At 40.7% G+C, this 14,451-nt stretch overlaps 1 protein-coding gene across 1 annotated transcript in view; it reads right to left on the reverse strand.

The window, feature by feature from the left end:
- The window catches only part of LOC120514355, a 128,062-nt gene that overhangs the window by 98,933 nt on the left and 14,678 nt on the right, over nucleotides 1-14,451 (reverse strand). Inside the window, exon 3 of the mRNA XM_039734672.1 lies at nucleotides 1,253-1,327. Coding sequence (XP_039590606.1) covers nucleotides 1,253-1,327 — 75 coding nt within the window. The remainder of the gene's footprint in view (nucleotides 1-1,252; nucleotides 1,328-14,451) is intronic.

Raw genomic sequence — 14,451 nt, forward strand, 5'->3', positions numbered from 1 at the left:
CTACATTAATAGATAGCAATAATAAAAAAGTTTATCATGACTTACAAACCTGAGCGCACATTAAGATCTCAAGATGCCGATCTGTTTAGGATTCCAAGAATTAATAAAATAACAGTGGGAGGTTGAGCTTTTAGTTACAGGGCCTCTAAACTGTGGACTGGTCTACCTGCTACTATAAGAGATGCCCCTTCGGTCTCAGCTTTTATATCTCGGCTGAAGACTCACGACTTCAGTTTAGCACACCCTGACTAGAACTGCTGATTAACTGTACAGACTGCGTCTCTGTTGTTAGTCATTAGCACTAAAACAGAAGTAACAGGATAGTTTATAATTTGATAATAACCCTCACCTATTCTGTTTCTGTTCTCGGTACTCAAATGTGGCACTTGGTGCCACGGCCCACCTGCCAAGTTGTTTTGCCTGCCGGATGTAAAGTCATCTCTTATGAAGGATCGCAGGAATCATGGGACTGAGGGGTCCTTTCATTGGATTGGCTGGCCCAGCACTGACTCAGCTGTGGAATGGCCAATTGGGGGAGGCAGCTTGATGGCCGAGGTCTCCAGGACTCAAATCATATTATGGGATGTCATCTACTGTTAAATTCTGCTCCGTACTTGTAATATTTTTATTTTTATACTGTATTGAGGATTTGTTCTGTTCTGTGTATTGTATTGTATTGACCCCCTTTTCTTTTTGACACCCACTGCATGCCCAACCTACCTGGAAAGGGGTCTCTCTTTGAACTGCCTTTCCCAAGGTGTCTTCCATTTTTTCTCTACAAGGATCTTTTTGGGAGTTGTTTCTTGTCTTTTTAGAGAGTCGAGGCTGGGGGGCTGTCAAAAGGCAGGGCCTGTTAAAGCCCATTGCGGCACTCCTTGTGTGATTTTGCGCTATACAAAAATAAATTGTATTGTATTGCCAGGCCATGAAGTTGGTACACCGAGCTACAGAATAAAGGCACCACTGCTGTGTAAGGACCAGAACTTCAAAGTGTGTAAAAATGTGTGTGTGCTTTGCACTGTATTTTTAATACGAATTGCATATTTTTCTATACAAATTACAGACAATATAATCAGTTCCTGCAATAATGTTCAAATATATAGCAGAATATGTGATTGCTAACTAATACTTTAAAAGTACAGAAGCATTTACAAAGGTTGCTCTCCTGAATGAATGAAGACTGGTGTCACTAATGCTGTGTGATTGCAAACCACAATCCTGAAGTTTTCTGTCACTGCGTCTAATAACTCACCAGGTGAACTCTTGAAAAAGCGTTGAAATAAAGATTCACTCTTCTTCTTCTCAGTGTCGTCCTTTGGAAGTGAACCTAAGAAAATGAAAAAGAAAGCCAAAGATGAAGACGCCACCACAATTAAACAGGAAGACCTCAGAAGTCACACACTGTTCATGTACCAGTTTACCTTCCCTCTTGATAGTTTAGCCACAGAAACAAATGGGAGGATTGGGTGAGTTTGACAACTAATACACATTTTAACTTGGGTATGGTTTGTCCCACAAGTAATTGTTAAAGACTGACAGATTATTTATTTTTATGGAGATGCATTAGTTTATAATACTTTAAAATAAGTAACTATATTTTATGTTTGCATTAGCTAAGAAAGAACGAAAGAAAGAAAGATAAGGTACCATGTAAATACCCAAAGTCAAACCAAGAGCTATAACATCGGTTCTCAACCTGTGGGGCATGCCCCCCTAGAGTAACAAAAAAGGGGGCACGAGAATGTGAAAAAAGAAAACAAGAATCAAAAATATGAAAAACACATCTATTGAAACCAAAACAAATTAACTTAAACTACATTCTGATACTAGAAAAATAAATATAGAGTTAGATAAATGTCGATAAAAGTTAAGTAGTGTGACAGAATTAGGGTTTCCTCGCACCCCTGTACCCTCAGACCCCTCATCAGACACCAGATAAAAAGTCCAATTATTATTTATTATAATAATATTGTGCACAAAGCACGCTCCTCTCCACAATACTCAATAAACAATACAATAATTCAATCCTCCAAACTCCCAGACGCTTAGCCACCCTGCCTCCCAACTCAGCTCGTCCGTCTGGGATTTCCCACAGTCCTTTATAGTCCTTGACCCTGAAGTGTTTGTCCCTCAGTCCACGTGACTTTCTATTACTTCTGGGCCAGGTAAAACTTCTCTTTTCTTCAACCTGGAAGTACGTCATTCCTCCCATTCACGTGACCAGGACGCACTTCCAGGTTATAGGCCTACAGCGACTCCTTGTGGTCCCCAAGGTATCCAGCAGGGCTGTGTATAAAAACTACAAAGTCCATGAGGCCCTGCTGGAACTCGGGGCACGTCCATGCTGTCGGGAGAGTTCCTCCTGGAGGCCTGGGGGTGAGGACCGGCAACTCTTGCCGGACATCCATCACAGTAGGTATAATTAAACTTGTAGCGGTGTATTGGCAGCAAAAAATATAGGAATACATTTTATTAGGGTTTCAAAAAAACATTAGGGGGCGCGATTAAAACTGTTATGAAAACTCGGGTCGCAAATACTTAAAGGTTGCGTAACGCTGAGCTAAAACTCAAAGATTGGCAGACTTGATGGACAAAACTTTGCTCCAATAGTCACCTAAAAAAGACAGCCTTATGTGCATCTTAGAAACCAATCAATAGCAAGATGGCCACACCTGCCTTTAAAAAACCCTAACATACCCCAACTCATCGCTTCCTCTATCAGTTCACTGCTCGGCCTGGTCATAAATTCAGGGACCTCATATTCTGGAGTGTGGCCATGAGAAAGGCTGCAGCAATCCCTTTCTTCTCTGAAGAGCTACCAGTGCAGGACTGAAAGATGAAGCACTTGTCTGTATTGGAGAAGAACAAGGGGGTCAGGGGTCCAAACCTTGCTAAGGAAGGCAAGTGCATGAGTGAGAGTGAGGCTGTACTGAAAAGCCACACGTTCATTTGGCTAATGACGGAACCTGAGCAGTGGCGCAGCTTGAATTCGTGCTGCTCGGTACTTCAATTTGCCGCCCTCCAACATATCTGAATATGTTAACCTATTTAAATAGAAAATTAAAATGACATACAGTGGAACCTCGGTTCACGACCATAATTCGTTCCAAACCTCCGGTCGTAAACCGATTTGGCCGTGAAGCGAAGTAATTTCCCCCATAGGATTGTATGTAAATACAATTAATCCGTTCCAGACCGTACCAACTGTATGTAAATATACTTTTTTAAAGATTATTAAGCACAAATATAGTTAATTACGCCATAGAATGCACAGTGTAATAGTAAACTAATGTAAAAACATTGAATGAATAAGACTGACACAAAACACCCAAGCCCCCGTTCAGCTGCACGCGAGCCCACCCTCTCTCTCTCTGTAACAATACAGCAGTTCGCACTATAGCCTTGCAACCGATCGCTGTATAAACACTTTTTTTAATGAGTTTTAAGCACAGGGGAAAAAAGGAGCATTTAAAAAATCCGTAATACAAAAACCATAAACCACCAAGAAAACTAACCTTGCATGAGTCAAGTTCTGGCATGAAGTGAGGAGGAACTGGGTGGAGAGGAGGTTACAGTTTTGAGGGAGAGTCTGGCTCCACGATGGAGGGATGTTTTCAGGTGATTTCTTGGGTTTCTGCTGTTTTTTAGCTGTTTAGCTGATGGGAGCGAAAGCCTCATGCAGCCATTCCAAAAACAAAGTCCTTGTGACCCAACCCTTCGTGTTTGCCCTCCACATTACTGGCAGTCTGGCTTTGTTTACATTGTGCTGCTTGAAAGCACGAGGGTTCTCAGATTGGTAAAGGTGTAAACTGGTAAACAGTTTTTCCATCTCTTCCAGCACTTGAGGCCTCTGCCTGGTTAACGCTGTAACACCTTTTACAACATCAGCTGCTTGAATAGATTCTTTCTGCTTTAGAATAGTAAAAATCGTAGGTTTTGACATTTTGTACTCGGCGGCAAGATCAGTAACACGAATACCACGCTCATACTTTTCAATAATTTCTTTCTTTACTTCAATTTAAATTTTCTGCAAAACTTTCTAATCACCACTCTTCACTTGCTTAGAAGCCATAGTTAAGTGCAAAAGCACACAAAATACTGTAGAGCACAAAGAGATTGCAGGTAAAGCACGCACGTCTGACTGCGAACAATGAATAGGGAGCGGCACTACACGTGCTTAAATACAGCAATCCGTGTGTACGAACCAGAAGGGAAATGAAATAGGACACAAAGAGTTCACAGCGAAAGCAAGCACGCACGTCTGACCGAGAACAATGCAACACGTGCGGAAATCATCAGCAAGCACAAACCGAAAGGGAAACTGGCCTGTTCGTATACCAAGTGTGTGGTCACGAACCAAGGCAAAAGTTTGGCGAACTTTTTGGTCGTAAACCGAGTTGTATGTGTACCGAGACGTTCGTGAACCGAGGTTCCACTGTATAAAGAAAAATTAAGATACATTTTGCATAGATTTCTTAATATATAGAGAAACAGCAATAATGTTTCACATATAATTATTTATATGTCATGCCTGGACAAACTGGTGAGGAAGACAGGCTCTATTGTAGGCACGGAGCTGGACAGTTTGACATCCGTGGCAGAGCGACGGGCGCTGAGCAGACTCCTGTCAGTCATGGAGAATCCATTGAACAGGATCATCTCAAGACAGAGGAGCAGCTTCAGACAGAGGAGCAGCTTCAGAGACAGACTGCTGTCACCATCCTGCTCACTGACAGACTGAGGAGACCCCACACTATGCGACTCGGGGGGTAAACGTTAACATTACACAAAGTTATTGTCTGTTATACCTGCATTGTTATCACTCTTTAATTTAATATTGTTCTTTATCAGTATGCTGCTGATGGAGTTTGGGAATATCCCCTTGGGATTAATAAAGTATCTATCTATCTATCTAAGCATCAACTAGACAAGAATATAGTATAGACGCTGCACTGATAAGCCATATTCTAATTATTAGTTTAATATGCAAACCAGAACCAGTGTAATGACAAATGATAGGTGGGGATGTTTCCTGAGCAGAGCGAGAACACATTCGGATTAATAACGAAATGAAATTATAAATTGTAAATTAGTTGTTTATCTTTCTAGAAATTCTTATCGGTGTAATGTTTCTGTTTATTTTCCTTATTGCCTCTTTGGAAGTTGACCCGGACACAGACAGGCAGACACGTTCATGTCACCCACAAACACGTTTATTTATAATATATTTACAACAATTGGTCACAAAGACCCAAATAATGGTCACTCAGACCTCAGTCACGTGCACAAACCCCAAAACACTCAGTCCTGGCCACACAATGCCTTTTCTTCGGGCCGCCTCCACAGCTCTCTCTTGCCTCGTCCTCCTTCCACCCGACTCTAGCCTCGAATGAATGGAGACGGCCCCTTTTATACAGGACCTGGATGAGCGCCAGGTGTTCCCGGCATTCCTCCTCTGGCCACGCCCCAGCGTGGCGGAAGTGCCGGCTGTCCTCCCGGCTGCTCTCCGGGCGTCGTCATAAATCTTCCCCCCAGCACTTCCTGGTGTGGCGAAAGTGCTGGGGTAACAGGTCCCTAAGGCATTGGGGCACCTCCTGGTGGTGACCACAGGGTGGAGCTTCAATGCCCTGTACCCGTGGCCCACAGAGCAACCCGGAAGGCAACCCCCACGTGATCCAGGGTGGGCACAGACCCACATCCGGTCCCTCATGACGTCCCGGCCGGGTCATGGCCCCTGGCATCCCTGACACCTCATATATTTCAACTGCTGTGTCTGATGCCCTCACAGAAGGACAGTCTGAAAATTTTTTTCGAAGCATTTCTGGATAAGAATCAAAGAACTTTACTTTAATCATTCATGAATGATATTTTTCTGAACCCTGCTGCTTAAACATGAATTGTACTGAGCCTTCTGGCCAATAATGCTACCCCCAAAAATATGCCATCCGGGGCAGACCACCCCATCCTAGCTACGCCACTGAACCTGATGGATCACCTGGGACCATCTGTAGAATTCACACTAAAACATGGCATACGGACAAAACTGGAAATGTGTGTACACACAAAAAAAGTCAGATGCATAAAACTGTGCCTGCGCCAAGTTCCATTGCACTTCCCTATTATAAATCCCAATGAACATGAAATTTGACGCACGTGCCTACAGCCTCATCCCGACTCCTGCCAGAATTTCACATATTTGAATATGCAAATCAATATAAATAGTCCTTTCTGTTCAATGTTTTGTTAAAAGACAATGGCAAAAACATGTGGAAAAAAGAAGAATTTCACCAAATATGAAGTGGAGGTCCTACTCCAAAGAAAACCATAGGATTAGGTGGCTAAGGTATAGTGGTGTGTGCAGCAGAAGGAAACTGATGGGATGAAACTCAAAAGTACAAGTTCAGAAAGTCACACCGTGACTGAATTTAAAAAGAAGTGGTCAGATCTCAAAGTCGTTGCCCACCGTCTGAGTGTCATACGGAAGCGTATTAGGGCACAGAGAAAAGAAAAAAATAGGGACACAGTGCAGAAAAGAAAAGGTTGAAATGTCGACTTTAATCTTGAAATTTCCACTTTAACCTTGTAGTTTACATTGTCATTAAAATAGAACTTCATCTTAAAATCAAAATTTAATCTATTAGTTTCTTAAATCCCATTGTAAGTAAAGCAGCAAGTTAGTTCTTTGTATTCCAAGTGTTCTATGTGTGTGAATCACTACGTGCTACTAAAACGGGCTTTCTCTTTCGCAGACAGTGATTACATTCATGATATTACAGCTATCTGAACATTTTATAATACTAAGATATATACTTGATATCATTTTCATGATGAAATGCATTAAAGCATACATTAAACATGAGGTCACGGTGGCAGGGCAGTAGCGATGAGCTGGCGCCCCGTCCAAGGATTGGTCCTGCCTCACGCTGTATGCCTGCTATGATGTGACCCTCGTTTCCTGTCCTTCCATTTTCTTTCTCCACAAAACCAACTGCCACAATATAAGCTCTGTAATAAATGTCAAACCAGCTGTAAGCTTAGAATGCTGATTCTTCAAAACTTTCATGGAACACTGAAAAATATTTGTAATATGCATTTAGCCAGTAATGGCGGACTGCACAATAATGTGTAGTTATTAAACTTGACTTATAGTTTTCCTCCTCTTTCTCTGTATGTTCATCATTTGTTTGCTCAGAGGTTGATTTGCTTGTTGTTTCCAGAGCAGCTCTTCGTTTCTCCACCCTAGCTGCCCGCTTCTTCTCTTCTTCCGTCGGCATCTTTTCACGTTAAAACTGATTAAGTCAGAGTTTGTGTTGCAATTACTTAGTACGTTTTCTTTAATGTTTCACTTAAGCTGGCACTTAACTGTTCAATTTGCCTCAAGAATGATTTAAGATATGAAGAGGTAGAGGAAGTGATGGCGAAGGTGGTAGGGATGAGAACGGCACCCATACACATGTGCCACACGGCTGCCCCACTATCCACTGCTAAAAGTTGATTCTACAATAAAACAAAATAAAAATTAAAAGATGAATAAAAATCATGACCCCAAAAGCGGACAGTAGAGGTCACGTAGTATATGTGTACCAAATTTCAGGTCAATAGGTCAAGCAGTTTGCGAGCTACAGGTGATTTAAAATCCTGGACAGCGTATTAAATAAGAAGATGCCTTGAGCATGGGAAAGGCGCTATATAAATAAAATGTATTATTTATTATTATTAGGGTTATTCCATCCATCTATTCATCCAGGGTCCTGTCAGCAAGCATACAGCGCGAGGGAGGAACAATCCCTGGATGGAGTGCCAGCTCATCACTACTGCTCGGCCACATGTTTAATTATTCACTGTATATATTATTTAAATGAAGTGAACAATTTATCTGTAAAATATAATATACATACTTTAATACATTTCATCATAAAAATGATATGAAGCATACATCCTAGTACTCTAACAGCACACAGCACCAAAAGGATAGCTCTTGGAAGTCTAAATTGTCTAATAAGCCACTCATCATCATCGATAAATACACATGATTGAATTGAATCAAATTCCTTTATTGTCATTAAATGGCACAATGAGATTCAATATCCTCTATAAATGTATTTTCCTATAAAATGATATAACAATAATAATATTAATATGGTAATATTAATGGTAGTCCAATATACATGTACATATAGTGCAAATGGTTCATAAAGTGTCTCAGGTTGTGCAATATTACAACTGTACTGCAGGTTTACAGTGAGGTGATTGTAATTCTAAGTACAAGCATTTCTACCGGAGCACTTGATGAACTGACTGAGTGCATTTAGAGCTCTTGGGATGAAACTGTTTCTGAACCGCGAGATCCATGCAGGAACGGCTCTGAAGTATTTGCCAGATTGGAGAAGTTCAAATAGACTGTGAGTATGGCTGACTGGAATCCATCGAAGAGCTGGTGGCTTCCCTAATGCAGCTTGTGCTGTAAATGTCCTGCAGGGTTTTCCGATCAGCTGCTGTAGAGCTTGTGACGCCAAACTCAGATACAATGGGTTACAAAACTCTGTGATTAACAACACTAAAGCAGTTATGGTATTTGGAATAGTTTAGCCATTCCACACACATTATATTGTTACAGAATGATTACAGTCAAGTGCCTTAAATTTGTAAATGATATGCAATTATTGTCAATATATTTGATAAATCTCACACGGAAACAGTAGCACTGCTTTCACGCTGATTTTCACCAGTTTGCAATACGGAGTAGAAACATGTGAACGCAAGGTAGGAGGCTACCATGAAAATGTGCATAGGTTTACGGCAAGTTTAGTTTTTATACATCTCAAAGTGTGCGAGGAAACTGGCGTATGCAACATTTTTTGTGCATATGCATTGTTTATACATGAAGCCCCGGGAGTGTAAATGGCTATACCTGTATTATAAAGTGCCCTCCTAAATCAATAGTAAAAAAAATCGATCCATCTTATGCATGTAGATTAAATGATCAGAATTCAAAAGTTGTTTGCCTTTCGCTACTGAAAAGAAAAAGTTAAATTAAGCTATCATAATTATGTTTGTGCTGTTTTGTTCATCCTTCATCTATCTATCTATCTATCTATCTATCTATCATTATATATACAGTATATATATATATATATATATATATATATATATATATATATATATATATATATATATACAGTCATATGAACCCCTCTTAATTCTTTGGATTTTTGTTTCTCATTGGCGGAGCTTTCAAAGTAGCAACTTCCTTTTAATATCTGACATGCCTTATGGAGACAGTAGTATTTCAGCAGTGACATTAAGTTTATTGGATTAACAGAAAATATGCAATATGCATCATAACAAAATTAGACAGGTGCATAAATGTGGGCACCCAACAGAGATATGACATCAATACTCAGTTGAGCCTCCTTTGAGCCTCTAGACGCTGTCCTCCTGTAACGCTGGATGAGTGTCAGGATTCTGGATGGAGGTATTTCTGACCATTCTTCATACAAAATCTCTTCAGTTCGGTTTAATTTGATGGCTGCCGAGCATGGACAGCCTGCTTCAAATCATCCCATAGATTTTCGATGATATTCAAGTCAGAGGACTGTGACGGCCATTCCAGAACATTGTACTTCTCCCTCTGCATGAATGCCTTTGTAGATTTCCAACTGTGTTTTGGGTCATCGTCTTGTTGGAATATCCAACTCCTGCATAACTTCAACTTTGTGACTGATCCTTGAACGTTATCCTGAAGAATTTGTTGATATTGGGTTGAATTCATCAGACCCTCGACTTTAACAAGGGCCCCAGTCCCTGAACTGGCCACACAGCCCCACAGCATGATGGGACCTCCACCAAATTTGACAGGAGGTAGCTAGTGTTCTTCTTCTGCCATGTAAAGCGATTTTTATTATGACCAAATACCGTATTTACTCCTGTACCACGCGCCCTCATGTAAGACGCACACCCTAATTTTTACAAAGAAAATCTGGAAAAAATCTTTTGCCCCGTGTACGACACGTATTGTGATTGTATAGGAAGCGAGTGAGGTTGGAGTAAGACACCGACGTGAATAACTGTAATGGAGAATAATTACGTCTCGTTTAATTCTTTCTGCACATGATACGATATATTGTACTAACTGTAAGCAGTACCCCTACTGCAGAACGTTCAGTGTTTGTCACGCCATGCTGCGAAAGGTGGGAATGACAAATAGCCCTGTAAAGTGAGAAAAGAAAGAACCGTATAAAGACAATCGGTAAAGGACTGTAATGGCAAGTGGAAAATTATTGTGCTCACCAGAATATTCCAGTTTAATCATCATCTTCCAATTCGCTGCTGGATTCACCACCGCTACTAACATCCCATACGGTACACCGTTGCATCTCTCTGCCTCCCGTGCGTACCGGGACACTCTTGTCTCCAACTGCATTAACAGTGGTGTTTGAGGGGTTCTCAAAATAAACTGCCGTTTGATCAGCATTACTGATTTGCCCCATTAAATACATTTTCTGCTGCCTCAACTGAATAACGTATTTTTGGAAAGCTAGTAGCTGTTCTTCATATGCGTCTGGTAATCACTGCGAAATGGTCGTGCGGCGTCTTATTGATAAGCCATTCCTTCTCATGAAGTGCGTAACCCATCCACGGCTTGCTTTGAACTGAGTGATGGGTATTCCACGTTCTATATCACAAGCTTTCACCTGAATCATTTCCGTGGACACTGCATATCCAAGCTGACGCCTGCCTTGAATGTAATCAGCGAGTGCAACTTCAACTTGTGGGAACTGGGCACGTTTTCCGCAAAATGCCTGTCTGTTTATGTTGCATGACGAAAGTTTTTCTTTCTTCTGTCGCCAACACATGACTCTGGAACATCGTACTTGCAACCTGCTGCCCGATTTCCTATCTTCTCTGCTTCCAAAATCACTTTTAGTTTCTCTCCCGCCGTGAAGGAGCGTAAACGCTTACTATCCATGCTGAATGACGATGCCAAACTGATTCAAAAACAAACCTACCCCCCTACCGTATTCCTCGTGTATGACGCGCACCAGATTTTCTAATGCTCATTTTCGGGAAAAAATGTGTGCGTGGTAAACGAGTTAATACGGTAACTCAATTTTTGTCTCATCAGTCCAAAGCACTTTGTTCCAAAATGAGCATTGGCATACAACAAACGACTCTGTGTGTGGCGTGAGTGCAGAAAGGGCTTCTCTCTCATCACCCTGCCATACAGATGTTCTGAATTGTAGAGCGATGTCCGGATACACCATCTGCAGCGAGATGTTCTTGCAGGTCTTTGGAGGTGATCTGTGGGTTGTCTGTCACCATTCTCACAATCCTGCGCTTGTGCCGCTCCTGTATTTTTCTTGGCCTGCCAGACCTGCTGGGTTGGTTTAACAGCAACTGTGCCTGTGGCCTTCCATTTCCTGATTCCATTCCTTACAGTTGAAGCTGACAGTTTAAATCTCTGAGATGGCTTTTTGTAGCCTTCCCCTAAACCAGGAGACTCAACAATCTTTGTTTTCAGATCTTTTGAGAGTTGCTTTGAGGATCCCATGCTGTCTGTCACTCTTCAGAGGAGAGTCAAAGGGAAGCACAACTTGTAATTGACCACCTTAAATACTTTTGACCACTCGTGATTGGACACTCCTGTCTATGAAGTTCAAGGCTTAATGAGCTCATCCAACCAAGTAATCAGCATTGAGCAGTGACAGGCAATCAAATCAGCACAATGACAAGGGGACCCACATTTTTACACAGCCAGTTTTTCACATTTGATTCAATTTCATACAATTAAATACTGCGTCACTAAAACTCTTTGTTCGGAAAACACCGCAGTACTCAGATGTTCCTAGGAAATGAAAGACATACCACCGTTATCTTTATTGTTGAAAGGAGAGTCAATTATTATGCAGGCTAAGGGTGTTCACAAACTTTTTCATATGACTGAATATACATAACTTGCATTTGTCCATCTTTATAATGTTATAAATAAATTATTTTTTGTAGCAAGCATGTTTGGGCAATCACCATGGCAAACTACAACAGAGAAGTGAAAGTGTATAATGTAGATGTTCGTTAATTTATGAACCTTGTTCATAAATTGTGCAAATCTCTTCATATTTGTGGAGTCCTAGCTGGAAAGTGAAACAGATATCCCTCACCCAAACTATTATGTTTACGCCAGGGTTAGCCCCTGGTTTATGTTTGAATTCCTTTTTTATGTCTTTTTCATTAATTTTTTATTAATTATTGTTTGCTTTAATAGTGTTATTTATGCTTATTTATTTATTGTCACTTTTCTTTAATTATATGGTTTCTATGTGTGGATTGATTTTCTGCCATGTCCCTTGTATTTTGTGGATGGTTCCCAAAGAGGAAGGACCACCTTTCGATCTCCATTGAGGTGTAAAGGCTCATGGGAATTGCAGTCCCTCTGCGGTACATTTCAATGCTCTTGGTGGTTGTTTTTTTTTTTTTTGCTATTTCTTTTCCTTGCTTAGTACTGGAGTTTTGATCTTCTGGTTTTGGTCACTCTTTTTGGATTATGGATTGGGACTCTGGGATTGGATTGATCTTTTTAGGCAACTCTTTTTGTGCTTGTTTCTGTTTTAGAGTATTTTTTAAAGAAATCTTTTATTTATATAGTATCTTTGTTTGGCCTTTTGTTATCTCGTAGGCAATGGTTTGTGGTCATCTCTTCTCTAGTGCAGTATTTTTAATATTATTTGGACATTTAAGAATCTATTTTTTGAACTTTGATTTCAAAGCACATTGTGGCCATTTGGGAGCTGAAGTCCACCAGTCTTGGCTGATCTCAGGCTGCCTTCATGTGTTGCCCCCCCCACCTTATGGGCAGAGCAGTGGAGATTATAACCTGCTTTAATGACCATTCTGTAGGCCTCACAGTGCTCTGGCAATTTTGCATGATTGAATCACAACACAAATTACATTAATCTGGCATCGCCTTGGTGGGCATTTTGTTAATTGTTTGAATTAATTACTGGGATTGGCAAAGGCAAAAAAGAGAATTGATTTACTGAGTGATCAAACAGTGTCTTTACTACAGTGCCAGGATAAATCTGTGAGGAGACATCTGAAATCCTTTGTTTCAGCTGAAAAAAGCTGTTATAACTACTTCACTTTCAGCTCTCAGAAAAACACAGTGAATTTAAAATGAATACTCACTAATGCATTTTGACATTATACAGATTTTTTTATATAAATTGTTATTTCATTAGAACATTAGAACACTCTAGACGAGAACAGGCCATTCAGCCCAACAAAGCTCGCCAGTCCTATCCACTTGTTTCCTCCAAGAAAACATCAAGTCGAGTTTTGAAAGTCCCTAACGTCTTACTGTCCACCACACTACTTGGTCGCTTATTCCAAGTGTCTATTGTTCTTTGTGTGAAGAAAAACTTCCTAATGTTTGTGTGAACTTTACCCTTAACAAGTTTCCAACTGTGTCCCCGTGTTCTTGATGAACTCATTTTAAAATACAAGTCTCGATCCACTGGACTAATTCCCTTCATAATTTTAAACACTTCAATCAGGTCACTTCTTAATCTTCTTTTGCTTAAACTGTAAAGGCTCAGCTCTTTTAATCTTTCCTCATAATTTAACCCCTGTAGCCCTGAATCAGCCTAGTCGCTCTTCTCTGGACCTTTTCTAGTGCTGCTATGTCCTTTTTGTAGCCTGGAGACCAAAACTGCACACAGGACTCCAGATGAGGCCTCACCAGTGTGTTATAAAGCCTGAGCGTCACCTCCTGTGACTTGTACTCCACAGATCAAGGCGCTATATAACCTGACATTCTGTTAGCCTTCTTAATGGCTTCTGAACACTGTCTGGTAGTTGATAGCTTAGAGTCCACTATGACTCCTAAATCCTTCTCATAAGGTGGACTCTCGATTTTCCGACCGTCCATTGTGTATTCAAACCTAATATTTTTACTTCCTATCTGTAATTCTTTACATTTACTGACATTAAATTTCATCTGCCACAAATCTGACCAATTCTTTATGCTATCCAAGTCCTTCTGTAATGATAAAATGGATTCCAAATTACCTGCTAATCCACCTCTCTTGGTATCATCTGCAAATTTAACCAGCTTGTTCCTTATATTCCTATCTAAATCATTTATATATATTAAAAATAGCAGTGGCCCCCGCACTGCTCCCTGCTGGTCACCACTATTAACATCGGCCAGTTCTGATGAGGTTCCTCACACCATCACCCTCTGCTTCCTGCGTCTGAGCCAATTCTGCACCCATCTAAAATCATCACCCTGAACTGCCACTTCTTTTAATTTGATGCCCAACCTCTCATGTGGCACCTTATCAAATGGTTTCTGAAAGTCCAGATAAATAATGTCATAAGCTCCACTTTGATCGTATCCTTTTGTTGCCTCCTCATAGAATTCCAGCATGTTAGTAAAACACGACCTCCCTCTTC

The sequence above is a fragment of the Polypterus senegalus genome, chromosome 14, assembly GCF_016835505.1.
Source record: "Polypterus senegalus isolate Bchr_013 chromosome 14, ASM1683550v1, whole genome shotgun sequence".
NCBI lineage: Eukaryota > Metazoa > Chordata > Cladistia > Polypteriformes > Polypteridae > Polypterus > Polypterus senegalus.